General features: G+C 36.8%; 1 protein-coding gene across 1 annotated transcript in view; it reads left to right on the top strand.

The window, feature by feature from the left end:
* STXBP3 (syntaxin binding protein 3) overlaps window positions 1-27,863 on the top strand; it is a 58,593-nt gene that overhangs the window by 10,107 nt on the left and 20,623 nt on the right. The window contains exons 4-9 of the mRNA XM_042782095.1: window positions 483-559; window positions 7,367-7,445; window positions 9,031-9,131; window positions 18,110-18,264; window positions 22,729-22,819; window positions 25,908-26,032. Coding sequence (XP_042638029.1) covers window positions 483-559; window positions 7,367-7,445; window positions 9,031-9,131; window positions 18,110-18,264; window positions 22,729-22,819; window positions 25,908-26,032 — 628 coding nt within the window. The remainder of the gene's footprint in view (window positions 1-482; window positions 560-7,366; window positions 7,446-9,030; window positions 9,132-18,109; window positions 18,265-22,728; window positions 22,820-25,907; window positions 26,033-27,863) is intronic.

Below are 27,863 nucleotides of genomic sequence, written 5' to 3'. Positions count from 1 at the left end.
TTAAATAATATATATATTATTGTTAAATAATATATATATTATTGTTAAATAATATATTATTGTTAAATAATATATATAGCTATATGATATATATTTTTTTATGTAGTAGTATTTTTTTTTAAATAAAAACATTTTAATTTTTAATGTACTTTTTTTTGTTTCTTCATGGCTTATTGATTGTTTATGCTCATAGACCTATCTGACCATGAATAAATAATTTATCTTTTTTTGTGTGTGTGATGAGAAGACACTTTAGCCCTCAACCCAGGGTTTAGCCTGAGAGGATGTTTTCAGGGAATTTTTATATATCAAATGAAAAGGAGAGTGTTAAACCTAGTGTGTGTGTGTGTGTGTGTGTGTGTATATGTATGTGTATGTATGTATTTGCCTATTACTATAAATGGAAAATTCAGTCAGGTTATTTAAAAACTGTTTCAAGTGTGTACATATGTACTTATAAATATGACTTTTTTTGTTTTCAGTGGTGGAAAATATTTATAAGAATCGTGAACCTGTCAGACAAATGAAGGCTCTTTATTTTATCTCTCCAACATCAAAGGTGAGTATTTTGAGTCTCTAAGAACTATATTCTTCAATTTTTTCACCATTGCCATGGTTTGCTAATAGAAAAAGCAATACAAAATCTGTTATTAGAAAAATATTGTCGTAAATTTGTTTGTTTGGGAAAGTTTTTTCTGAGTTAGAAGATTGTTTTATTTGAACTGATCCCAATGAGAATGTGCAAGTGAATGTCATTCTTCCTCTTCAAATGTGAAAGCAGAATTTCATAGTATGAACTGATAGTTTCTTTGAATAATTTGTTTTTCATGCAGTTCCTGTTGAACCATAATTTTAGGGTGATGAAAAGTTTGGTAAAAGAAATAGGTTTGGATTAATCTTTTATTTGTCTTAGTGACTTTACTGTAGCATGCATACTAGTCCCATGTGTATGTGTGTGTATAAAGTATATATATGAGGAGCCCTGGTGCACAGTGGTTAAGTGCTCAGCTGCTAACCAAAAGGTCAGCAGTTCAAACCAATCAGCACTCCATGGAAGAAAATACCTGGTGATCTGTTCCTGTAATGATGACAGCCTAACCTTATAGGGCAGTTTTATTCTACCATGTAAGGTCACTATGAGTAGGAATCCACTGGATAGCACACACCACCACCACCCACTCATCACTTTGGCATGGTTAGATTCCAAAGACCAGGTCATTATGTGAAAATTGGTGACATGCAAAACTGGAGGTTGACCACGTCAGATGACAAAATGAAGGATGACTACATCATTACATAACTTCCAAGCCACTGAGAATCATAGAGCAAGTTGACACATAAGCTTAACCAGCTCAGCCAACAATACTCTTACCTCACATCTTGGCATTTGTTACTGCCAGATGTACATTGTTAATGAGCAATATAGTTGGATATTAGATTTTTTACTGTTGTCATACATGCAAATGTCAGATAACGGGATAGTTGAAAAGTGACGAGTAGGGGTATGTGTGTATGTATGTGTATACATACATAATTTTGTAAAAGAGATTTCTTCAGTTTATAATCTTACTGTATGGTTTAACTCATAACTGGAGCCAAACTTCTGGAAGTCTAATAAAGTATCAGATTCCTTTATATTCTTCTGTATCTGAGATTGTATTTTCAAACACTCCTCTGGTTTATTCCCTCCTAGACTGTTAATGTGGCAATGCTGATTTCACTTCACTTCTAACTCTAATAGACAGTAGGTTAAAAAAAAAAAAAGTATAGATATTCACCTGTTTAGTCTGTTACATTATTGGCTGCTGATGTGAACAATAAGTTTTAATGACATTTTATATCTTATTCACAACATAATTCCATAAGAGAAAATTCATGATTGGAGGAAATGCCGGTTAAAAGCACCACTTTACACGTAGCAAATTGACAGAAATATTTTTAAGAAGAAATTATACACACACACACATATACAATACATACATACATGCATATGAATATGTGTGTGTGTGTGTGTGTGTGTACGTGTATGTATAAAAACAACATTGTAGCCGTTGCTGGGTCATGGAGCAGAAACTACTGTATACTGCTTGTGGGAGTATATACTGATAACAGCCTTTTTGAAAATTTGAATTTGCTATTACTCATCAAGAAAACCTTAAAAATGTTCTATGTCACTGAGTTTATTCTAAGGAAATAAATGGTTCAATTAAGTTCCTAGCAATAAATAAATCTAATTAAATTCTAAGCATTAATAAATAATGGTATGAAAAATCATGTGATCATAAAAATACAGTTTCTAATAATTTCCAGTGACTAAGTAAATGTTCACTTTTAATGTAAAGTGAAAATGCAGGATATAAAACTGTATGTTCAGTAAAGAAGGAAAGGATTCATAGAAAATAGGACTTGATTCTGACACCTTTGTCTACTACAATCACTTTCAGTTTCTCTTCCGTCCTGAATCAGTTGCTTGTTGGGTCCCCCAGGCTTCTAAAAGGCCTTGGATACCATGGGTGCTCTGGTGGGGAAATCTGGTGTGAGACTTGCTTCTTCATGGGCTGGGAAAGCACTCGGAGAGTTAATGCAAGGATCATAAAGCAACAGATTTCAGGAACAGCTTGGCTACAAGGAAATCTGGGAACCCCAGGGGAAAGGTCTTTTGGGTACTTCAGAAAGGCTGATGGTTTGTCTGCTTTGACATCTATAGCCCTCCAGGAGGAGAGACCTCTTTGCCTTCCTCTTCTTGTGGAATTGCCTCTCTTTTTGATACTCTAACAACTAGACCTAAGCCTCCATTGAGTTGACAAAAGCAACTACGTATCTAAGTAGTTCAAGCTGCCAAAGAGGAAGTTCAGTAAAAATTAATATAGCTGCTTGAAGAGAAAGATGACAACCAAAACAGGAAAATGGTATGCATAAGGGAAGTCCAGTATAGCACATGAAAAACTTTCTGAAGCTCAAAAATTTGATTTCTCAGTTAAACAATTAATTGAAAGAGAGGATAATCACTATTGAAACTTGGTTAAGTACCCTAGAAGATCAAAATGAAATATCTCAAAACAATAGAGACATGGAGATCATGGGGAGAAAGATAAGGGATTTGTAGAATAGGCTCAGGAAGTCTATAGTTTTATGGTTCTGTTTTCCAGAAATATAGTTCTAGGAGTTACAGAAGGTGAAAAAGGCAACAAAGGGAAGAGAGATAGTCATTAAATTCTTTGTTCTTCATTTTTGCTTCCAAACCATTGTAACGTCTTTCTTTCTAAAACTCCCGGCATTGAGGCATTTCCTGCCATTCTATATTACCTACTATTCCCCCTACTTATGTTGTTTTGTTGTTATGTGCCGTCGAGTCAGACCCAACTCATAGCGACCCCTCCTTGGGTTTCCGAGGCAGTATCATGACAGAAGTAGATTGCCCCATCTTCCTTCTGAGATTCCCCCTCCTTATAGCCATCTATAATCCCTGGGTCTTTCATTTTAATCTCTTGGCAATTTTAACCCCTAGCTTACTATCACTGTCTCTAACACTTTTCTAATCATAATTCTTGGTGATTTCATTATCCATGTTGATGATAATTCCAGTACACTGACTTCTCAGTTCCTTGATCTTCCATCTTTTCAGTGGTCTTGTCTTCTATCTTGCTTCAGCCTCCCAGCCACTTGATCATTCCCAGACCTCCTCATTGCTGATAATAGCACTGTATTCATAGTCACAGAAGCCAAGTGTCCAGTCCTCTGACAGTAGAAACCACTTCTCTTTCCAGGATACTCACTAGTATGTCAAATCCTAAATATTTGACCCTATGAGGGGTCATTGGTATATTTTCACAGTTTCTTATGTGCATCATTTCTCTTCCCATTTTACCCAGCCTAGAAGAAAAAAGGGCTTCTAAAGGTATCTTTTTGAGATGAGGGGAAGCACTGGGGGAAGCCAGTGCATTTTGGTGGACAATATTTATTAGTGTCTTAACTTTAAATAATAATAGAGGAATATGACTGATTATGAGTACCAAGAAAGAGAAGATAATCATTAAAGGAATGGAAAAGTGTAATGAAATTTCCAAATTAAAAAAGAGAAAAGGAAAAACAATGTAAAATAAATAATGAATATGACATAAGAGTGAATAAATCAACTTTTACTTTAATTCTGAATATAAGTTTTTAAAAAACCTGAAACCAGAGGCTGTCTGATTGGTTTAAGAAACTAAACATGTTCACAAGAAACATGTTGTTTTCAAGAAAAGAAAGATAAAGGTTGAAAAGAAAGTGATGAGCAAAGAGGGCTAGATAAATGCAAACAGAAAAAAAAGCACAAGTGGCAATATTAGTACTAGACAAGGTAACATTTAAGTTTTAAAGCCCCAAACAAGATGAAGAAGGACATTATGAAATCATAAATGAAAAATTAAGAAAATACAACATTAATAAATCTATATGTACCTGTGGTAGCTCTGGTAGCGCAGTGCCTAAGACACTTGACTGGTAACCAGAAGGCTGGCGGTTCAAATCCACCAGCCACTCTTCGGAAGGAAGACGGGGCAATCTACTTCCGTAGTGATATTGCCTCAGAAACCCAAGGAGGGGTTGCTCTGAGTCGGATACGACTCAACGGCACATAACAGCAACAACCTGTGGTAGTTGTGTGTCAACTTGGCAGGGCCTGGTTAAGTGGCTGGGCAGCTGGTAGTAGTTATTGCCCATGATGACACTGGTAATCAACTCCATGGTGGGATCTACTGTAAGCAGCTGAGTAGCTGCCTTAGGGATGTGGTCTGCTTCCTGTATATAAAGGGAAGCCTTGGGAAACGGTCTCTCGCTTATGGCATGCTTAGACCCTGCTTGTAGCTGTGTCATTGTTCAGCAGCCTGCCATGCTCTGCCAACCTTGGGACTTCCAGTGGACTTGAGTTAATGGCCTGCCGTGTGGTTTGGTAACATCGGGACTGTGCCTTTTACTTGTCAACCTTGCGCTTGTCATTCTCAGCAGCCAACAGCTGTCTGAGTGAAGAAATCCTCTAGCTCCACTGGGCTGGGAGCAGGAGGCAGAGCTGAAGCCCAGGGTTGAGGGCCTTTCACCCAGCTCCTACAGCCTGGCACTTTGAACTTTGACTTAAAGCCTCCAAATTGTAAGGATAAACTCCTGTTAAGGCCATCCCATTTGTGGTATATTCCTGTCAGAGTGGCACTAGGTAACCAAAACAGTACCAAATCACAAAATAATAAGCAAAACTGTTAAAAATAAAAATGTAAATATAGTAAGAGGCTTCAGTACATACCTTTCAATAGTTTTTATAGGCCTAAAATAAGTAAAGACAAAGACATTAAACAATTACTATCTTTGATTCAAGAAATAGGAATAGAAGCCAAGTCATTTACATAAGTAGTACCCATGACGTATTTGAGTTACGATGAACCACATGTACAACTGTGTTTGGGTTTTTTTTTTTTTCTTGTACATTTTGTTAGTGATATGAGTACTACATAAAATACTGCAGTGTATAATTTGCTGATGTTCATTCTCAGATCATCATTCTCAGATGTTCACTTGCAGATGTTCAAAGATCAGATTTATAAAAGGTACTGATAATAAAAGACAATAATAAAAAATAATAATGAAAACTAGCAAAGAGATTCAACTTATGTCAGAAATGGCTTAGGGACAGAGTGGTTGGAATGGAGCCCTGTCTTAAGTTAGGGACTGCTTGTACAGAGAATATACATTTTTTACATATGTATAGAATATTTACAAAATTGTGTATTTAGCATCAAAGATTCTTCAAAAACTGGAGGTTTTACTAGCCACATTCTCTCATCATAATCAAATAAAATTAGAAATAATGATGAAGAGAGTTACCCAAACAGGCCTGTTGTTGTTGTTATGAGACATCGAGTCGGACCCAACTCATAGCAACCCTTCTTTTGGTTTCCAAGGCAGTATCACTATGGAAGTAAACTGCCCAACCTTCCTTGTGAGGAGTGGCCTGTTGTTGTTGTTATGTGCCTTTGAGTCGGACCCGACTCATAGCAACCCCTCCTTGGGTTTCCAAGGTAGTATCACTACGGAAGTAGATTGCCCCTTCTTCCTTCCGAGGAGTGGCTGGTGAGTTTGAACTGCCAGCCTTCTGGTTAGCAGTCAAGTGACTTAGGCACTACGTTACCAGAGCTCCCAAGGAGTGGCCTAGCTACTTGGAAATGAAGAAACATCCCTAGATAATTCTTAGATCAAAGAGGAAATAAAAATGCATATTACAAACTAGAAAGCAGTGGAAACAGGATATTTTATATTAGAATCTGTAGAGCCCAGAAGAAGCTATACTCAGAATAATGTCTTGAATATCTTCACTATGTTAAAGGATAAGGAACAAAGAAATAGTCTTGCTAAATGATAGAAGTAATAGAAATGACCAAAAAAGAAATTAGGAAGAGGGAACTAATAAAGTTAAAACTTATTTTTATTAAAAGTTTTCTACTTTTTTTTTTTGTTGGAAAGGAGAATAGAATCCTAAAACTATTCATAAAGACTAAAAATTAAAGCTCTTATGAGTTAGGCTAAGTTCTGTCTATTAATTGGCTGATTTTTAAAGAGTGGCAGTTAGCCAATTGATATATGGTAGTTCAGTTTATATAATGTACACACATTTTTTGAATTTGGGAAATGATTTTACCAAAGCTTTAAAACATTAGTTTTTCACTGGATTTTTAATTGTTGATATACTAAATAAGACAGGTAGGGTTAAAATGTTCTTTCTATAGCAGTATTAAAAGGTGATTATACATTTTGTTTATTTTCCATCTAGAATATTGAATAACTTTGGGAAATACATTTGTATTGCATTTTGTTTTCCTGATGAATGTGAAATTTTTTTCCCTCTGAATTTTTATACTGCATGTTGGCTGATGTAGGAAAGCCTTTGTTTAACTCAACCTAATTTTTAGGAAAATAATAATGTACCTTAAACTCAGAAAAGAATTGCATATGTGGTGTGAGTGTTTTTCTAAAAAAAACCAAAAAGATCTTTGCTGTCATACATATTACTTTGCTAGCTGTCACATGGCATCTTAAAAAAAACTTAGTCTATAAATTAAAAAACCTTTAGCTAGTAGGGTAATCTTAGCTACCTCAAAAGCTCACTCACTCACTTATTGCCATCAAGTCAGTTCTGACTCATCGTGACCCCCGTTGGGTTTCTGAGGTTATAAATTGTTATGGAAGTAGATTGCCCCCCATTTTCCTTCTGCAGAGTGTCTGGTGGGTTTGAAACACTGACTTTCTGGTTAGCACCCATAATGCCTTATCTACTATGCCATAGGAGCTCCTCATTAGTATTTAATTAAATATGTATTAACTTCTAACCCTTTTTAAGTCTGTAGATTGTTTTTTACGTGATTTTGCAAGTAAGTCCGAGAACAAATATAAAGCAGCATATATATACTTCACTGACTGTAAGTAACTTCTTTTATTGTTTCATTGTTGTAAAATCCTATTATTATAAAGTATCTAATTCTTATAATACTATTGCAGTATTATAATTCTCTATTTATTTGTTATAATTAGGCTAAGAAAGGATCTAAAAATAAAAGATTACATCCTAACTCATGTTCAGGTAAAAAATTAAAGAGAAAGCTTTCCAAACTAGTTTGAAATGGTGAGCACTTTCGCTGTTTGGGAGGGGAAGTTTGGTGGGGAGTGCAATATGGGAGGTATCTTTCAGATTCTATGCTGATAACAGAAGAGTTTTTTTCTTTTTCAATCAAAGTTTCAATTGAGGATTTGATTGTGTAATAAAAACAGGACCCTTTGGGAGGACATTGAAGAAACAGCTCTCTTTTTGGCAAATTTATGAAGGAAGAAAATCTACATTTCTCTTATATGACATGTTCAAATAGAAAACAGCTAAACTAAAGAATCACAGTGAAGCCTAGAGCCACAGTTCTGTGTTACACGTTATAATGTATTATATAATTACACTTTAAAATATAAATACCTTTTATTAGTCTTTGCTACTATACATGACCTAACTTTAAGTAGTATGTTTTTCTTGGGTTTTATCATTTGTTTCGTGCCCAATAGGAATTTGCATTTTTTTAGATGCCATACCATAAGTGTTTTGTCATTTAAGTAACTTTATTATACAGAACTTCATGTTTATGAAATTGGTAACATTTATTGACTATAAAGCCTCTTCTAACTTTAGGAATCTTGAGGCTAAAGAACATCATGTTAAGAACACTAGTAGCGTATGGTTGATATTCCAGCTTAAAGGGAATGGAACTATTTTTTTAAAAAATTCCAAGTTCTAGAACTGATAAATTTAGAGTCTTAGAATTTCCTGGCATTAGAGAAGTTCCCTGACAAATTTAGAGTCTTAGAATTTCCTGGCATTAGAGAAGTTCCTTTAATTCAAGGAGGAATTATCACTTAGGTTATTTAATGGCAGATTTGGAAAAGTAATGAAACTCCTAAGATATTCTGAAAGTGCTACAGAAAGTTTAGTAAGTCAGGAGTCTGGACATGATTTTTCTTTTTTTTTTTTTTTTGCTTCTTTTTTTGGACATGATTTTTCTTGTTAACAGTTTTTGCTTGCTCTGTTAGTGGATCTCTAAGGAAATACCTCTGAGGTTATGGTGGATGTAAATAGGGAAGATAGAATTTCTATTATAGCCTTCATGGCTAGAATATATTTTTTCTATAAAGTGAAGAACAGTGTTTATCTCTGTCACAGTAAATTGCTCTAAGAAAGTCAGTAAATACACAGACACACACAAATAATGCACACATTGTATGCTTTTTGCCACTTGTGCCCTCCCCCTGAAGTATTTTCATAAGCATATGACGCTGATTTTTTTGTGCTTACAAAAATATCTTTGGAGGGTGTGGTTGGCAAAAAAAAATCCCATAAAGCGTGTGTTATTTGCATAAAAATAATTTCTCTCTGTATCATCTTAGATGTTGGAGTGATTTATTCAAAAAAATAAAAATTTACATGAAATTAAATGCTTCAATTTTGTCTTTTTTTTCCTCCCTCAGTTTGCCCTGATAGTCTCTTTAACAAAATTAAGGCTTCTTGCTCCAAGTCAATAAGAAGATGTAAAGAGATAAATATTGCCTTCATTCCACTTGAATCTCAGGTACTTTTTAAAAATTGTATTTTATAGTGGATTTTAAAATTTGATTTTCATGAACTTACTTGTTAATAAAATGTATTCAAAAGATGCTTTTACATATATTTGGTATATATACCAAGTTCTGAACTTACTCTACAAATAAACGTTTCCCCTAATGGAGGGAGGAACATGAGCAATGAATTGGATAAGACATTAATAATGAAAAATAAGGCTTAAATTTCACGTTCGCCACACAGTCCTGTGTAAGTCAAATTATAGCAATTCTGCATTTTAAAATCAAAAGTTTTTTAGCACAATCTTTTGTTAGATACCTGTAGAAAAATAAATATTTTCAAACAATTTGTGATACTAAAATGAATTTTTAATAAAATTTTTATATAATATGTAAATGATCATTTAGTTTACTATATTAATGAAGAGTGTTTGTTTGTGCCTGTGGAACAGTAAGTGAGCCTTCAATTAATAGTAATAATAGCAGACACTTACATAAACCCAAACCAAACTCACTGCCATTGAGTTGATTTCAACTCACAGCAAACCCCATTGGGTTTCCAAGGTGGTAAATCTTTACGGAAGTAGATTGCCCTGTCTTCCTTTTGCAGAGCAGCTGGTGGCTTTGAACCGCCAATTCTCTGGTTAGCAGTCAAATGCCTTAGACACTGTGCCACCAGCACTCCTTAAGCACTTACATAATACTTCTGAAAATGCTTTATATAAATGTATTCCTTTAATCTTCACAACAGCCTTATGAAGTAGATGCTAATTCTAGTTCCATTTTAAACATAAGGAAATCAGGTGCAAAGAGGTTAAGTAATTTGGCCCAAATCACACAGCTAGTGAATTGTTCAATTTTTTTTGTGTTCTCCATGTATGGGTTCTAGCGTCTTATAGTATTGGAATAGCTTATTGTTATTTGGAACTATAAGGTCAGTATTTTCAAAGGATAAAAAAAATCCTAGATAGATTTATCTTTCAAGCTGTGGCTATTTTTAACAAAGATTATAATCCAGATTGTAAAATTTTGAGTTATCTGCTTAACATTAAACTATTTTCCAAAAGTTAACTTTAAACCTTTTCTTTTTAATGATATGTATTTTTAATGTAAGGTGAAATAGGCTTGCTGAAAAGATGTGAGGTATAAACAGTAGTGTGGTAAATATTATAGACATTTCCAGAGATTCTGTTGCACAAAGGCTAGATAATTTTCAGCCTCGAAAATTCATTAAATTCTGTCGTTGCTTGTTTAAAGAACAGGTTTGTGGAGATACCTGATTAAGTTGATGGTTGATGGAAATAACTTGCTATCTTTCCATGTATAGAGAAATCTCTTAAGAAGCTTTATCCTGACCAGTCTTTGCTAAATGTTGTGATTATTTAAGGTCTTATCTGCTATGTTTTTCCCCTGAGAATTTTTTTCTTTTAATTGCTTGATAAGCATCATAAAGAGGGTTTACTTAATACATTTATCTGTTTTAGAGAAATTATAGTGAAAATATTTTGGATTTTTGTTTACTTGTTTGAAAGTAAATATATAAATGAAATGTTATTAAGTGCTTTGAGCTATGAGCAAAAGCCTGTATCAGCTTTGATGAACACCACGTTCAGTGGGCATTACTGCAAAGCAATCTTTTGTGAAAAGATGAACAAGATATATATGCCCTACTGCAGAAGGGGCATGGAGGTGGCATCCCCTGGCCTCCTCTGACTTCAGGAGGAGCAGATGGAATCACCATCAGCAGCCCATGGCTTATTCCTGTGAGGCCAGACGTGCCACCACCCTCCAGCCTTTTGCCAATTCTAATACCAACCATCCCACGGCATTTACTACTTTTCTTCTGCGTTCAAAAATGTGTTGCAATGACCACATAGAATTCAGACAGTACTCACAGTTATGGAGTTTATTAGGGAAGTAACAGGTTACAATTCAGGTTCAGGCGTGAGCTCAGGAGATCAGGACAGACTCCCCTCTTCTGTGCCCTCAGGCATCCCTCTCTGGCTCTTGGTCTCTCTCTCTGGCTCTTGGCCTCGCTTCTGCCCTGCTTGGGTAAGTGTTAGAAAGCTCTTTTAGCTCTGCCAATAGGTGCACCTAGGTGCACCCCACTCCATCAGCAAGCCCGTTGCCCAAAGACATTCAAATTTCTTGCTCCATGGTGCATCCCACTCCATCAGCAAGCCTGTTGCCCAAAGACATTCAAATTTCTTGCTCCATGGTGCATCCCACTCCATCAGCAAGCCTGTTGCCCAAAGACATTCAAATTTCTTGCTCCATGGACCAACAAACCCACCGCTCTGTCTCATGTGTCTTGGTTCTGCTGCTGCTGCCATCTCTCAGCTGGTCGTCTCAGCTGGTCGTCTCTGCTGTCTCTCTGCCAAGGAGGTCTGTTGGAGGAATTGCAAGTCCAAGGATGAACTCCACTCCACTTTTGGCTCTTCTGTTTTGATGGCAGTGCGATCACCCCTTCTCCTTCTAGGAGGGCTCATATTAAGCCTAGCAGAATACTAAACTAACTAATTCCCACATTAGGGTTTCATACACCTGATTTGCATGGTCCCACCCCCATAAGGGTGCCATGTGCCTTATTACATTAGTCATAAGATGTCTAGTTCCCTTGGTGGGCCACAAGCATCTTACATTTGCATAGTTCCACCCTGTCATTTGGTGGGAGTCACAAAGACCATGGCTAGGAGACCCATACCAAGTAATTTAAAGCACCATACCTACCCTGTTGTAGATCTTCTAAACAGTATTAATTAGGATTAGGGTCAACTGCATATAACAGAAAAATCTAAACTTGCAGTGGCTTAAACAAGATGGAAATTTATTTCTTGCTTATGTTAAAGAAGTCAGGAAATAGGCTGTATAAAGCTGGTATAATGGCTCCACAAAATTGTCCAAACTCAAACCAAACCAAACTCACTGCTGTTGAGTCAGATCCAACTCATAACGACCCCTCCTTGGGTTTCTGAGGCAGTATCTCTAGGAAAGTAGATTGCCCAGCCTTCCTTCCAAGGAGTGGCTGGTGGGTTTGAACTGCCAGCCTTCTAGAAGAAATGGGGAGAAAAAAAAAGGACTATTCCCCTTTTAAGATATTTTTCCATACAGCTCGTAAAATTTTCGTATATATATCATTGGCTGAAATTTGGTCCCATGACTATATCTAAAAAACCCACTGTCATCCAGTCAATTCCAACTCATAGTGACTCCTGTTGGGTTTCCAGTACTGTAAATATTTATGGAAGTAGATTGCCTCATCTTCCTCCCACAGAGAAGCTGGTGGATTTGAACCTCTAACCTTCTGGTTAGCAGCTAAGTATCTTACCCACGACACCACCAGAGCTCATTCATGACTGTACCTAAGTGCATGGGAAACTGAGAAATAGCATCTTTTAGCTGGGTATGTGCTGTTGCCGCCCCCCCACACAAAAATTACATGTTGATGCTGAAAACTATGGGGAGAATGATTGTTGGAGAGGCAAGCTCCCAGTGTCTGCCACAAGAGGAGAAAGAGGGTAATTCTTACTAGAACATTGGGAAGATAATTGAAACATGGGTAGGATTTTATAAGGTAGAAATCAAGAAAGGCTATTCTAGGAATTGAGAATAGTACGAATGCAAATATACAGAAGCAGAAGAAGTACTGGTGAGCAGCAGGAATGTGAATTATAAGGGGTGAAAGTATGACAAACAAGGCTGTCTCTACAGGTAGGTTGAGACATTGTTATAGGAAGCTCCAAATTCGACCAAGACTTGATGGCAGGAAATGGGTTGGAGCAGAAAACCATGAGAGTGATCCTTAAGTTTTAAAGAAGAGTGGGGGAAAAAAAAAAAAACACTGCCATCAAGTCAATTCTGACTCATAGCAACCCCCATTGAGTTTCCAAGGCAGTAAATCTTTACAGAAGTAGATTGCCCAGCCTTCCTTCCCCAGAGTAGCTGATAGGTTTGAACCACCAGCCTTCTGGTTAGCAGTCAAATGCCTTAAGCACTACGTCACCAGAGCTCCTTATAGCAGGTAAAGGGGGTGTCTATATTTAAGAAGCTGATTGTGGGTATTAAACATGAAGAAAGCATTTGGTAGCAGCTGAAGAACATTTAATGGTGGGGAAGGGGTTGAGAAGGGGATACGGAGAGAAAGGAAAGAGTTTTGAGTGTAGACCAAGAACCAGCCCCAAAATTCCATTTTATGTAAGTGGAAACATATAACATGTACATTCAGAGTGTCAAATAATATAGACTCATTTAACCGGTGTATTACCAAATCTCAGTGAATTGTAATAACAAAGGTTTGTTTTTCATTCATTTGTTAGGTAATTAACAGGTTACAGTTCAGGTTCAGGAACAAGCTTAGGATACAGTTCTTTGATCAGGACAGTCTCCCTTCTTATGTGCCCTTAGGCGTGCCTCTCTGGCCTGGCTTCTGCCCTACTTGGGCAAGTGTTAGGAAGCTCTTTTAGCTCTGCCAGTAGGTGCATCGAGGTGCACCCCACTCCACCAGCAAGCCTCATGCCCAAAGACATTCAGCTTTCTTGTACCATGGGCCAGCAAGCCTGCTACTCTGTCTCATGTCTCTTGGTTCTGCTGCTGCTGCCATCTCTCAGAAAGTCTCTGCTGTCTCTCTGCCAAGGAGATCCAGTGCAGGGATCTCAAGTCTGTTGGTTAAATAATAAATGTGCCTGTTTGTTCATAGCATACATTGTAAGATTTATACTGTGTCTGTCACAGTACCATGTCATTTTAGGGAGTATATCTGTTTTAAGGACAGGAAGAATAGAAGCTAGAATATTGAAAGATATATTGTCTATGGAAAATTTCTAGATTATCCTCCACTTTGTTAATATTTTTAATGTATGTCTAATATATAGACCAGTCTTTGTTCTGTTGTATTTCTTTGTACCAGGTATTAGATTTTTGTTTTAGTTTGACTACCTCAGTTTCCTTCATCTATTTGCACAAGTAGTGAAAAGCAAATAGTACAATCTGTGTAAGAAACAAGAATTGAAGGGGAAAGGTAGACTAAGCAGGAAAGGAGAGTGAGAAAAAAAATAAAGGATGACCACATATCCATCTAGCATCTAATAACCAAAATATATGTAAAACTTTCACAACAACAAAAAGACTAACCCAATCAAAATGGGGAAAGGACTTGAATAGACATTTCAGCAAAGAGGACATTCACATGGCCACCAGACATATGAAAAAATGCTCAGCATTATTAGCTATCAGAGAGATGCAAATCAGAACCACAATGACATAGTATTACACTCCCAATAGCATGGCTAATATTTTTTTAAAAAATTAGTAATAACTAATGGCAAAGATATGGGGAAATTGGAACCTATGTCCAGTGCTGGTGAGAATGCAAAATAGTGTAGCCTCTGTGGAAAGTAGTGTGGCAGTTCCTTAAAAAACTAAGAACTACCATATGACCCTGCAATTCCACTCTTAAAGATATACCCTAAAGACTTGAAAGCAGAGACTCAAAAAGACACTTGTAAAACATAAAATTACTTAAAAAAAAAAAAAACACCCAAACTCACTGCTTTTGAGTCTCTTCTGACTCATAGCAACCCCATTGCATTGGGTTTCCAAGGCTATAAATCTTTATGGAAACAGACTGCCCTATCTTTCTTCCACAGAGTGGCTGGTGGGTTTGAACCACTTACTTTTTGGTTAGCAGCCACATGCTTTAACTACTACACTACCAGAGCCCCTTAAAAATACCTTATGACCCAGAAATTCCACTCCTGGGTATATGCCTGCTAAAGGGGCAAGGAGGCGGTATCTTCTGACCTCCTCTACACAAGAGGAGCATAGAATCACCATCAGCAGCACAGTGCCTGCGCCTATGAGGCCAGACACGCCGCCACCCTCCAGCCTTCTTACTAACCTTGACACCAACTGTTCCTCCCATGGCACCCACCATCTTTCTGCTGGGTTCAATAATTCACTGCTGTGGCCACACAGAACTCACAGATTTATGGGATTTATTAGGGAAGTAACAGGCTACAATTCAAGTTCAGGAGCGTGCTCAATTTCTCAGCCAGCTGAGTTTCTCAGTGGCATGTCTCTCAGTAGTGCGTGTTCTCTTGTGTCTGTCTCTCAGCAGCGTGTCTTTCTCACGTCTCTCAGCAGTTTGTTTCTCTCAGCAGCATGTCTTTATCATCTGGCAGTCAGAGAGACCTCTTCTGCCTCTAGGTGCGCTCCTTTTGAGCCTGGCAGAGTGGGCCAAAATAACCAGTCCTAACATTAGAATTCTGTACGCCTGAAAGAGAGAGCTTTGTGTTGCTTCCAGGTGGGTGACAAAAATACATGTCCACACAAAAACTTATACACAGATATTGACAGTAGCACTAGTCCTCGTAGCTAAAAGGTAAAAAGAAGTCAAATGTCCGTGAACTGATGAATGGATAAACAAACAGTGGCATATCCATACAATGGAATATTACTCAGCCATAAAAAAGAATAAAGTACTGATACTGATACATACTGCAACATGGCTGAACCTGGAAAACATTATGTAAAGTAGAATAAGCCAGATATAAAAGGCTGTATATTATATGCTTCCATTTATATAAAATGTCTTGTTGTTATGTGCTGTTGAGTCGGCCCCGACTCATAGTGATCCCTCCTTGGGTTTCCGAGGCAGTATCACTACAGAAGTAGGATTGCCCAACCTTCCTTCCGAGGAGTGGCTGGTGGGTTTGAACCACCAGCCTTCTGGTAAGCAGTCAAGTGCCTTAGGCACTATGCTACCAGAGCTCCTATAGAAGAGGTAAATCACAGGGAAAGAAAGATTAGTTTTTGTCTGGAGTTGGGGTTGATGCAATTGTTCTGGAATTAGCAGTAATGGTTGCACGACATAGTGAATATACTAAAAACCACTTTAGTATACACTCTTAAATAGTGAATTTTATGTTATGTGGTATATCTCAATAAAAATATTTTTAAAATGAAGGCAATACATACTCATAGCTTTTTAAAAAATAAAATAGGACTAAAAATTTAAAAGTAAACAAAAAAGACTTACACACCAGTGCCATTGCCACACTAGTCACAGTAGTCAAAAGATAGAAACAATCTAAATACCCATTGTTTTGGTGACCTAGTGCTGCTCTGACAAGAAAATACCACAGATGGAATGGCTTTAACAAACAGAAGTTTATTCTTATAATTTGGAGGCTTTAAGTCCGAGTTCAAAGTGCTAGGCTCTAGGAGCTGAGTGAGAGTACCTCAGCTGCGGGCTTTAGCTCTGCCTCCTACTCCCGGTCCACTGAAGCTGGAGGCTTTTCTTGACTCAGCTGCTGGCTGCTGAGGCTGACAAACCCAAGGTCGACAAGTAACAAGGCACAGTCCCTTTGTTACCAAACCACATGGCAGGCCATTAATTCAAGTCCATTAAAAGCCCCAAGATCAGCAGAGCATGGCAGGCTGCTGAACAATGACTCAGCTATGTGCACAGTTCAAGTGTGCCATAAGCTAGAGACCATTCCCAAAGCTGCTGCTTATGTATGGGAAGCAGACCACATCCCTAAAGCAGCTACTCAGCTGCTTGTGGTAGAACCCACCATGGAGTTGATTACCGGTCTCATCATGGGGAATAATTACCATCAGCTGCCCAGCCACTGAACCAGGCCCAGTCAAGTTGACACACAACTTTAACTACCACACCCGTCAACACATAAACAAAATGTGGTACCTACATACAGTGGAATACTGCTCAGCCAGGAAAAATGAAGCCTGGATATATGGTACAGTATGGGTGGAGCCTGAAGACATTATGCTGAGAGGAATAAGACAAGCACAAAAGGACATATATTGTTATCTCTTTACTTACATAAAAAGACAAGAAAAGACAAATATATAGAAACCTACGTTTATTAGTGGTAGGGGTAGGAGAGAGAAGGGAAGGGAGGTTAACAGTGATGGAAAAATCTCATTCATTAAGGGTAGGAGTACAAAACCGATCACAGTAATTGCTGTCAATAAGTTGTACACCTGTAAAAAGTTGTGTGATACATTTACAACATGATCAAAAAATTTTTAACTGTTTATGTACATCCACATACTCATGAGATTGGTTCCTTGCTTTGGAGGTATAGGGAGTTGGTTTCATGGAGCATCGCAGTTAATTGACCTAATTGCATAGTGGATAGTGCCTGCGGTCTTAACAATTGCTCTCTATTCAACTGGAGCAACAAAGGAAGAAGAGTCAGGAATAGGAGGAGGGTATGGAATATGTGGCTAATTACTCCGTGAGCAGCACCTCCTGTGCCATGAAACCAGAAAAACTGGATGGTGCCTGGCTATTAGTACTGAACATTTTGGTCAAAGTTTCCATAGAAGAGTCCTGGTCAAAAGGGGGAAATGTAGAACGGAATTTTAAATGCTCATGGATTCTAGACTTTAGAGCCATGGATGGTAAATGAACCCCTGAAACTCTTGCTCTGAGATAATCTGTAAAAATTAAACCAGAAATATCCCCTGAAGCTTTCTTTTTTTAAAAAAATAGTAGTTTAGCTTAACTAGTTTAAAAAAAAAAAGTCTGCCTTGAGCATTATGCTCTTTTAAAAACTGTCAGTGTGGGATCAAATTGAGAACAGCAACTTGAAAGATAGTAGTAACCTTAGGGGCCAGTATATTTATGTTAATGAAAAAGAGCAACTCAGAAAAGGAGGCTGAGAAGGTTATAGGACTCAAAGAACATAATCAGTGTCACTGAATTGTACATGTAGAAGCTAGTGAATTGCTGTATATTTTGCTGTGTATATTCTAGACAACAAAAGGGGAAAAAGGGATGAAATCAAGTTGACAGAGAAAATGAGGTTTGATTAAGATAAAGACAGTTGTTTCAGGAAACAGCATAGTGCAAGTGTGCTTTTTAATTTTATTAAATGCAGCAAGTAATAGCTGCGTTTGTCTTGATAAACTTTTAAAATCAAGTCTCCAGATTGACAGTGTGCCTTTTTTTGGTCTAATTTAGGTTTATACTCTTGATGTACCAGATGCATTTTATTACTGTTACAGTCTAGACCCTAATAATGCAAATGAAAAAGATGCTGTTATGGAAATGATGGCTGAGCAGATAGTTACAGTATGTGCCACCCTGGATGAAAATCCTGGAGTAAGATATAAAAGGTAGGACACTAAGTAGTGTCTGGACATGTTCTGTTTACTGTCTATAATACAGGTAAGTAGTATTTCTTGTGCTGTGTATTGGTTTGCAGAATTTATTTTCCTTGTAAAATTATAAGGAGCTCTGGTGGCATAGTGCCTAAAGCATCTGACTGTTAACCAGAAGCTTGGCAGTTCAAACCCACCAGCCATCCTCGGAAAGAAGATTGGGCAAGCTTCTTCTGTAGTGATACTGCGTCAGAAACTCAAGGAGGGGTCGCTATTAGTTGTTCAACTCGACAGCAGTGAGGGTGACATAGTGCCTAAGGCATTTGACTGCTAACCAGAAGGTTGGTGGTTCAAACCCACCAGCCACTCCATCAAAGGAAGGCTGGGCAAGCTACTTCCGTAAAGATTTACCAACTCAGAAACCCACAGGGGGTCACTATGGTCAGAATCAACTCAATGGGAGTGAGTTTGTTTTGTTTTTTTGTAAAATTATGCTCTACATTTAAGAGATGTAAAGCATAAGACTTAAGTTTCAAACTAACAAATAGCCTTTGTTACTGAATTTCAAAGCTTAAATTTGGTATGATTTGCAGACTTTTTTCCACGGGTCTAGGGGAAATGTGGAAGAGCTGTGTCTTTTTTGTCAAATAGGGGAAACAGTCTTAAATTTAATATTTTATCATTAATTTCCACCAAATTTAAATGGCCATATTTTCTGCATACTTTTTATAGAATCTAAGCTCTAAGCCCAGTGGAAGGAGCTGTGGTGGCACAATGGATAAGACATTTGGCTGCTAACCAAAAAATTGGCAGTTCCAACCTACCAGCTGCTCTACAGGAGAAAGATGAGGCAGTCTATTTCCATTAAGATTTACAGTCTTAGAAACCCTATAGGCCAATTCTGCTCTGTCCTGTAGGGTCACTGTGAGTGGGAATTGACTCAGTGGCAGTAGGTTTGGTTTTTGGAAGCTCACTGGACATTCTAGGTAGAATTATTATTTTTTTAAAGAGGTAAAGTTTTACTTTCATACCATATGTCTTTATTTATTTGGTTTTTTTTAAAAGGTAGGTTTATTGAAAAGTGTATAAATTACATGTATGTGGCTCAGTAAATCATTCCAAAGTGAACATACCCATGTAACCCTGCCCAGGTCAAGAAATAGGGTATTGACAGCATCTCAGAGTCACCCCTTGTGATTCCTGTCACTCATCACTGCCATCTCCTCCCCAAAGGTGACCACTCTCCCGACTTTTAGCATACAGATTAAAGAAGCTGTCAAACACTCAGAACAGTACATGGTAATAATAAAATTCATGATAATAAATATAGTACTATCCCACTACCCCACTGCCCTTGAGTTGGACGCAACTCATAAGACCCCTCCTTGGGTTTCCAAGATGGTATCACTACCGAAGTAGATTGCCCAGCCTTCCTTCCGAGGAGTGGCTGGTGGGTTTGAACCGCCAGCCTTCTGGTTAGCAGTCAGGTGACTTAGGCACTACGCCCCCAGAGTTCCTAAATATAGTACTATGAATGATACAAATTATCTGTTCCTTTTTTTCCCTAAATTTTATTTATTTTGTTGTTGTTGAAAATATACACAGCAAAATATATACCAATTCAGTAGTTCCTCATGTACAACTTAGCGATATCGATTATATTCTTCAAGTTGTACAGTCATTTTCACCCTCTTTTTCTGAGTTGTTCCTCCCTCATTAACATAATCTCACTGCCCCCTGACATTCCTATCCATCTTTCGAGTTGCGGTTCTCAACTTGGTCCCATATCAATAGTTGTTAGAAGAGCTTTTAAGAAGGCTTAAAAAACATCAGGGGATGTTTCTGGTTTAAGGTTTAAAGATTATCTTAAAGCAATAGTTTCAGGGGTTCATCTACCTTTCATGGCTCCAGAAAGTCTAGAGTCCATGAGAATTTGAAATTTATATCTGTATTTTCCCCCTTGTGATCCATATATTCAGGACTAGTAACCGGGTACCACCCAGTTCTCCAGGTCTCATGGTAAAGGAGTTGCTGTTCATGGAGGCAATTAGCTATGCATTCCATATCCTCCTCCTATTCCTGACTCTTGTTCCTCTGGTGTTCCAGTTGAGTAGAGACCATTTGTTGTGGCTTGGATGGCCACTTACAAGCTTGTAAGACCCCAGGCATTATGCAGTGAACTAGGAGGTAGAACAGAAGCACTAAACATGTTATTAGGCCAATTAACTAGGATGTCCCATGAAACCAATTCCCTATACCTCCAAACCAGGGACCCAATCCCATGAGTGGTTGTGCATAAGCAACCTCTGCAGCTTTTTTTTTTTTCTTTTTTGGTTGTGGTGGTTGTTGGAAATATATCAGAGAACTTTTGCCAATTCAACTTTTTACAAATGTATAACTTATTGACAGCAATGATAATAATCAACTGTGCAACCCTACCCTTAATCAATGTGACTTTTCTGTCAGTATTAACCCCCCTTTTCCCGTACCTTTCCATCTCTGATAACCACTAATAAATAGGTTTCTGTACATTTGCTTTTTCTGGTCTTTTTATGTAAGTGAGGAGATAACAATATATGTCCTTTTGTGCTTATTTCTCTGAGCATAATATCTTCAGGCTCCATCCATATGATAGCATGTATCAAGGCTTCGTTTCTCCTACTGGCTGAATAGTATTCCATTGTATGTATGTACTGCATTTTGTTTACCCATTCACATGTTGACGGACATTTAGTTTGTTTCCACCTTTTGACTATTCTCAATGATACTGCCACAAACATCAGTATACAAGTGTCTTTTGGAGTCTCTGCTTTCAAGTCTTTAGGGTGCATTACTAAGAGTGGAATTGCTGGGACACGTGGTAGTTCTATTTTTAGTTTCTTAAGGAACTGCCACACTATTTTTCACAGCAGCTCCACCATTTTGCTTTCTTGCCAGCAGTGGATAATTCCCCCACATCCTCTCCATATCAGTTGTCTTTTAAGTGGTTCTTTAATTTGGGTATTGCCATTTGTCAAGTTAGCTGGCTTAATTGTTTGATTTCAAATTCATGTAGTGCTTTGCATTTAAGTTACATTATTCTTCATTTAGCTATTAGTACAAATCCAGTATTTTACTTAGAAAAAATTAGTAAATCTCAATTCTGATATTACCAAACAAGCTCTTTATGCATATCTCTGGTACTAGAAACATTGTATTTCTTATAAATAATTTGCTGAGTACATCTGGATTTCTGAGGAACTGAGCTAAGAGTTTCTGCTAGATTTCAGTCTCTGTTCAGGCTTTTACTATTAGTGATTGGTTATATTCAGGAAAACGACTAAACATAACATTTATAATTTAACAGCTCACCTATGGATCTCATTTGAGTGACTGCAATAATTAAATAATAATTCAGCCTTTTAAAATTATAGTAAGTTCTTGTACAAAGTATTTCTTTATGGATTATGGACTTTAAAGTGTAGCTCTAACATGAAGTTAATTCCTTTTGAAAATATTTTAAAGCAAAAAGTATTATCAATCATACTTTATTTTTATAGTTACTCTCTTACTTATTTTTAAGGTATGTAAACTAAAGAATCTTTAAAACTATGAAACCCTCAGAATGAGACCCCCAATTTTTGAGGTTAATATGATAATGAAGAACCTTTTCAAGCATTTTTCTTATAAACCTGGGAGTTAATACTAATATCACTGGTCATGAAGTTACAATTTAGAGTAGAAATTTATTATTATAGATAATAGTGATATACAAGAGTTTCTGCAAGGACAGTGCATGGGGGGAAGGGAAAGAAATTTATCCACTAAATTTATGATAATGGTTGTCTTGGATGGGTATAGGGGAGAGGACCAGGACTTGGAAGGGGAATAAAGGGAACTGCAACTTTATTTGTAATATTTCATTTCCTTTATATTAAAAATATTTGAAACATATGATAGAATTTACATTTGTAAATTCCAGACAAAACCAGAGCCCACCCGATGCCATCAAGTCAGTTCCGAGTCATAGTGACCCTATAGGACAAAGTAGAACTGCTCTGTAGGGTTTCCAAGGTTGAAGCAGACTGCCATATCGTTCTCCCATGGAGTGGCTGGTGGGTTCAAATTGCTGATACTGTGGCTGGTAGGGGAGCGTTTAACCAGTAAGCGAACAGTGTCCTTAAATTCCAAAATATGAATATAATAGGATATATATTTATTATATTATTATCTGAACTTTTCCATGTTTATAAAAAAATTTCATATTAATGTTTTTTTTAGGAAATTCATTCATATGCTATCTACTGACTGCCTACCATGTGCCTAGCACAAGAGACAGGTATTAGGAATTCACTCATTCAAAATTAGGAATTGGCTACTATGTGTAAAAAATTGCTTAATGCCTTTCATGGTTTAATTTTAAAAGGTAACTTTATAATACTGTAAAATGCCCTAAAAGAATGATTATTGTTTGAACGTTTTTTCGTTTTTCGTTTCTAGCAAACCTTTAGATAATGCCAATAAGCTTGCACAGCTTGTTGAAAAAAAACTTGAAGACTACTACAAGATTGATGAAAAGAGCCAAATAAAGGTACTGTATAAAAAGCAGAGTCTTTATGCATAAAGTCTATCTTACTTCTTTATAAACCAAAGACACTGTTGTTTATTCATTTGTTGTTATTGATTTGGGAATCATAGATGGTAGTGGACACCATCATGGACAGGGTATTTTAGTGGGAAAATACATGGGTTTTGAAGTCAGCACTGTACCCAAATCTTGGCTGTATGATATAATTCATAGTTACGTCAGTTTTGGCAAATTGTGTAATTTCTCTGGGTCTCAGTTCCCTTATCTGTATAAAGTAGAGATAATAAAAGTGTACTGATTTTATAGGTAATAAGAGGATTAAGTGAGTTAATACATATATAGGTCTTAGAATAATGTTTGTCACTGAATAAACATTTAATATAAGTATTTCTATTATTACTAGCTCTATGACCTTGGACAAATTACTTACAGTTTGTTTTTTCATTGTAAAATGGATTTGATAAAATACCCACCTAGCTTGATTGGTATGAGAATTAAGTGAGTTAACATGCAAATGTGTATGTAGGTGTTTAGCCTGTATTTGTTGTTGTTGTTGTTGTTATGTGCTGTGGAGTTGGACCTGACTCATAGCGACCCCTCCTTGGTTTTCCAAGGCAGTATCACTACGGAAGTAGATTGCCCCATCTTCCTTCTGAGGAGTGGCTGGTGGGTTTGAACCGCCAGCCTATTGGTTAGCAGTCAAGTGCCTTAGGCGCTACACTACAGGAGTTTAATAAATGGCAGCTGTTGCTGTTTCTTCTTAAGATAGTGTAAAGTGATAGAAAACTACGATCCTGAACCTGGAGAACACCAGCATTAGGAATGGGTTAGAGAACAAAGAGCCTGAGGAGACTGAAAGATGTGGTGCCAGAGGGTTAGGAAAAATCGGGGTAGGGAACCTATTGATAGTTTAGAAGAGGAGATTAGTGAAGAATGAGATGCTTAGAGTGTAATGAGAATATAGGCCAGACCTTAAGTTAACTGTAACTGGGATATTAGAAGGCATCCTAGAGGAAGAGGCCCTTGAGCTTGAAGAATGAATCTAAAATAGAGGAGAGAGTTTATTGTGTGGATAATACAATTATTTGAGTATAGCTTAGGAAAAAAAAAAAATTCCTCAAAAAAAAAAAAACAAGTTGTCTGGAATAGGTGAGCTTAGATGGAACCTTAGTTTAGAACTTTAAAAATTACTAGTTTTTTGGTCTGGAGGTCTCTTATTCTCTATAATTGTGAAGACTGAATGGCTCAGTGTACATAGTAGATAATAAATGTTTATTTAATGAAGGAAGAGACATAGGTTAGTAGTGAACATTCCTTTAGTCCTTTGCCATTTCAATAGGAAAAAAAGGCAAAATTATAAAAAAATAAACACGTCCTTTCCATTTTTTCTGTGTGGGGAATTATGCATCCCTCTAGAGGGTGATTCTTTTCCTTCCTTGAAAGCCCTAATAATGTGTCACCTCCATTTTGAAACCTTTGCTGGCTCTTTATGCCAAGTGCTGCCACCTCCTCCATTTTGTCATAATCTCTGTGATATAGCCCTGATATATCACTTATATTGCACTTTGTTTTTCCTATTCATTTGTCTGAAAACTCATAGCGCAAATATATTAAGGGGTTACTGAGTGCCAGACACTATGCTAAATGTTTAATACAATGCAACATTTGAAATTTACAATAATCCTATAAAGCATAGGTTCTATGATTATATTTCATTTTACAAGTCAGGAGACTGCAGTTTATAAACAAACAACTTGTCCAAAGTCTTATAAGAAAGTGGTCAAGGCTGGACTCAAACTCAGATCTATATGATCCTGTAGGCTGTGCCCTAAACCACTTAACTGCTGTTCATTCAATCCCAAAACCCATAGGGTTTCCAAAACTATAAATCTGTATGGAAGTGGATTGCCTTATCTTCCTCCCATGGAGCAGCTGATGGGTTAGAACTGCTGACCTTCTGTTTACCAGCCAACTACCTTATCTACGGCACCACCAGAGCACCCTATACTGACTCAAAGTTGATTTAAATGAGCAAATGATTAATTAACTATTTTTTAAATCTAGCCTAAGTAATTTATATTACATTGCTTTCATAAATAAACAAGAAATGTTTTTCTAATGAGTTGTAATCTCTTACTGCCTTGAGTAATAATCTAAAGTTATTACTTTTTAAAATAAAGTATGGAAAAAGAAACAAACCAAATTCACTGCCATAGAGTCGATTCTGACTCATAGCAACCCCCATTGGGTTCCCAAGGCTGTAAATCTTTACAGAAGTAGACTGCCTCATCTTTCTCCACAGAGCAGCTGGTGAGTTTGAACTGCAAGCCTTTAAGTTAACAGCCAACTGCCTTAACGACTACACCACTGGAGCTCTTTTTAAAGTATGAAAGATACTGATATTAATAATGATTTTTCCCAGCACTATTCGTTATTTAGTGATGAATGAGGTTTGTGAATTAATAATAGCAAGACTTTAATTGTGATTTGTCATCTTAGCTGGCATGAATATAATCTTTTTTTAATAGCATAATGGTTAAGAGCACAGACTTGGGAATGAAGCAGATGTGGGTTTGAACCTACATTCTGCCACTTACTAGCTCTATGATTTGAGTAAATAAACTTAATCTTAAACCTTAATGCTTGCATTTAATCCTGTTTCACAGTGTTGCTGTAACAATTAAATGAAATATCTTACCTAGCATTAATGTCTAGCATGAAGTAAGAGTTCAAGTAGTAGTTATTACTCGTAATTTATATCAGTTTTAATGTTTATGGAACTGAATTCATAAGAAAGTAGATTTAGTACAAGCCAAATGTTAAATGTTTTTAAGAAGTATTTTCAAAATGAATAGCCTCTTAATTATGAAAGTGTTTAACTATGTAATCATGGTTTTTCTCTACCATTGTGCCATTCAGATTTTTCTTTTCTAAAACATAACTTTACATCAAGTCAATTAACCAATTTTTTGGTGTCCTTTTTATGGAGAAGGGACAGAGGTTAGAAGAAATCTGTTTTCTAAGAAATTTAAAATGTGTACACACAAAGAAATTAAAGTTTCTTAAAATAATTTTTGTGTTACTATTTTAGGGTAAAACTCATTCCCAGCTCTTAATAATTGATCGTGGCTTTGATCCTGTGTCCACTGTCCTGCATGAGCTGACCTTTCAGGCAATGGCATATGATCTACTTCCGATTGAGAATGATACATACAAGCAAGTATAACTTGAAGGGCATATACAAACAGGCAGAATATGAGCATCTGATAATTTGTGTGGGCACCCAAAATCTGATAGCCTCTGTAACCTTTCTTATCTGGGGACTTTATCCTTCTCTTGCCCCTATCATCATAATCTTTAAAGTATGTTCATCTTCTGAGTTAATGAGTAATTTGACAGTTTTGAAGCTGTTTTGATGTATTTGCTTCCTTAACTATGTCCACAACAAAGCTGTATTTAAGCAGGTGGAGTTTTGGCTTTTCACTTACGTTAACAATAACATACCAGGCTCACTGTTATATTTATTAGTGTGGAGACCATAGTCAAACTGGTTAGGCTGAAATTATTCTGAATCATACACCCAAAAGTATCTGTGCATGTGCCTTGTCAAGATAATATATTTTTAAAAGATTGTTGTTGTTGTTGTTTGCCGTCGAGTCGGCCCCGACTCATAGCTACCCCTCCTTGGGTTTCCGAGGCAGTATCACTACGGAAGTAGGATTGCCCAACCTTCCTTCCGAGGAGTGGCTGGTGGGTTCGAACTGCCATCCTTCTGGTGAGCGGTCAAGTGCTTTAGGCACTATGCTACCAGAGCTCCTTTTAAAAAAAAAAAAGATTAGAACCCTGGAAAACTAAATAGGATGGCTATTAAGAATAGTCACAGCTTTCCCATCTTGGTAGTATTATCAACTTAACCTTGATAAAATAAGTCATAATTACCTTAAGAGTTGTTGTTGTTGTTGTTGTTATTTGCCGTCAAGTCAGACCTGACTCATAGCGACCCCTCCTTGGGTTTCCGAGGAGGTATCACTATGGAAGTAGATTGCTCTACCTTCTTTCTGAGGAGTGGCTGTTGGGTTTGAACCACCAGCCTTCTGATTAGCAGTCAAGTGCCTTAAGCACTATGCTACCAGAGCTCGTACTTTAAGTGTAGTGTCAAATAAAAAGCTAAATGAAGAATGAAATAGCTTTTCTGTAAAGGAACCATTTTATTTTATTTTTCTATATCATTTATGTGTGTGTGTGTGTATAAATGTTGAATACATGTTACTTGATATAATAATCTCTAAATCTAAATTTAAATTTCTCAGCTAAGATTTGCTGCTTGCACACAGTAGTAAAAATGAAAATAAGTCAGTGATTTTAGGAAATTTTATGTTTAAATTAATAGTTTCATCAGATTAAAAATATGTAAACATTTGTGATAATTCTAATACTTAAATATTTTTTCTGGTTAGCAGACAAATGCCTTAGGCACTATGCCACCAGAGCTTCTAAATATTATTAAACTAATTTAGCATTTTCTATTGTATTTGTGTTCACATTCTGATCTAATCCTGGTTTCTGTGAAATTTTCTCTGTATAATATGTTACTGTTAGATGACAGAAATCAATACAAGTGATAGTTCCTGTACTCACATCAACATGCATTCATGTAGCTATTTTTCTAATAAAAATTCATTTCAAGCAGTTTATCAGAATTTTTAGAAAGGATATCATTATTCTTCTCTAAAGGATCTTATTATCCTTTAGGTCTCTAAACTTGCAATGCTCAAGAGATTAGAAAGAAGTAATAACTTGCAAGACACTAACAGATTTCCTTGTAGACTATATAGAATGCAGACTTTTCTACCTAGTTTTAAAATAGGTTTGCAGGGAAGCAAAGCAAGCTTTAATTGTTTGAAAGTAGGCAAGAGACTTATTTTTAAAAAGCAAATAGCTATACCCCCTTTATATGATTCAGAAAAGCCCAGGGATAAGACTGGATGGGAACATAAGCTTCTTGTGGTTTGTGCTGTATCACAATTTTTCTTTTTTTTTTTTTTTT

Source organism: Orycteropus afer, unplaced genomic scaffold (genome assembly GCF_000298275.1).
Source record: "Orycteropus afer afer isolate SDZICR_OR568_19922 unplaced genomic scaffold, OryAfe1.0 scaffold00010, whole genome shotgun sequence".
Lineage (NCBI taxonomy): Eukaryota > Metazoa > Chordata > Mammalia > Tubulidentata > Orycteropodidae > Orycteropus > Orycteropus afer.
The sequence above is the reverse complement of the archived record's forward strand: the minus strand, read 5'-3'. Positions and strand labels throughout refer to the sequence as shown.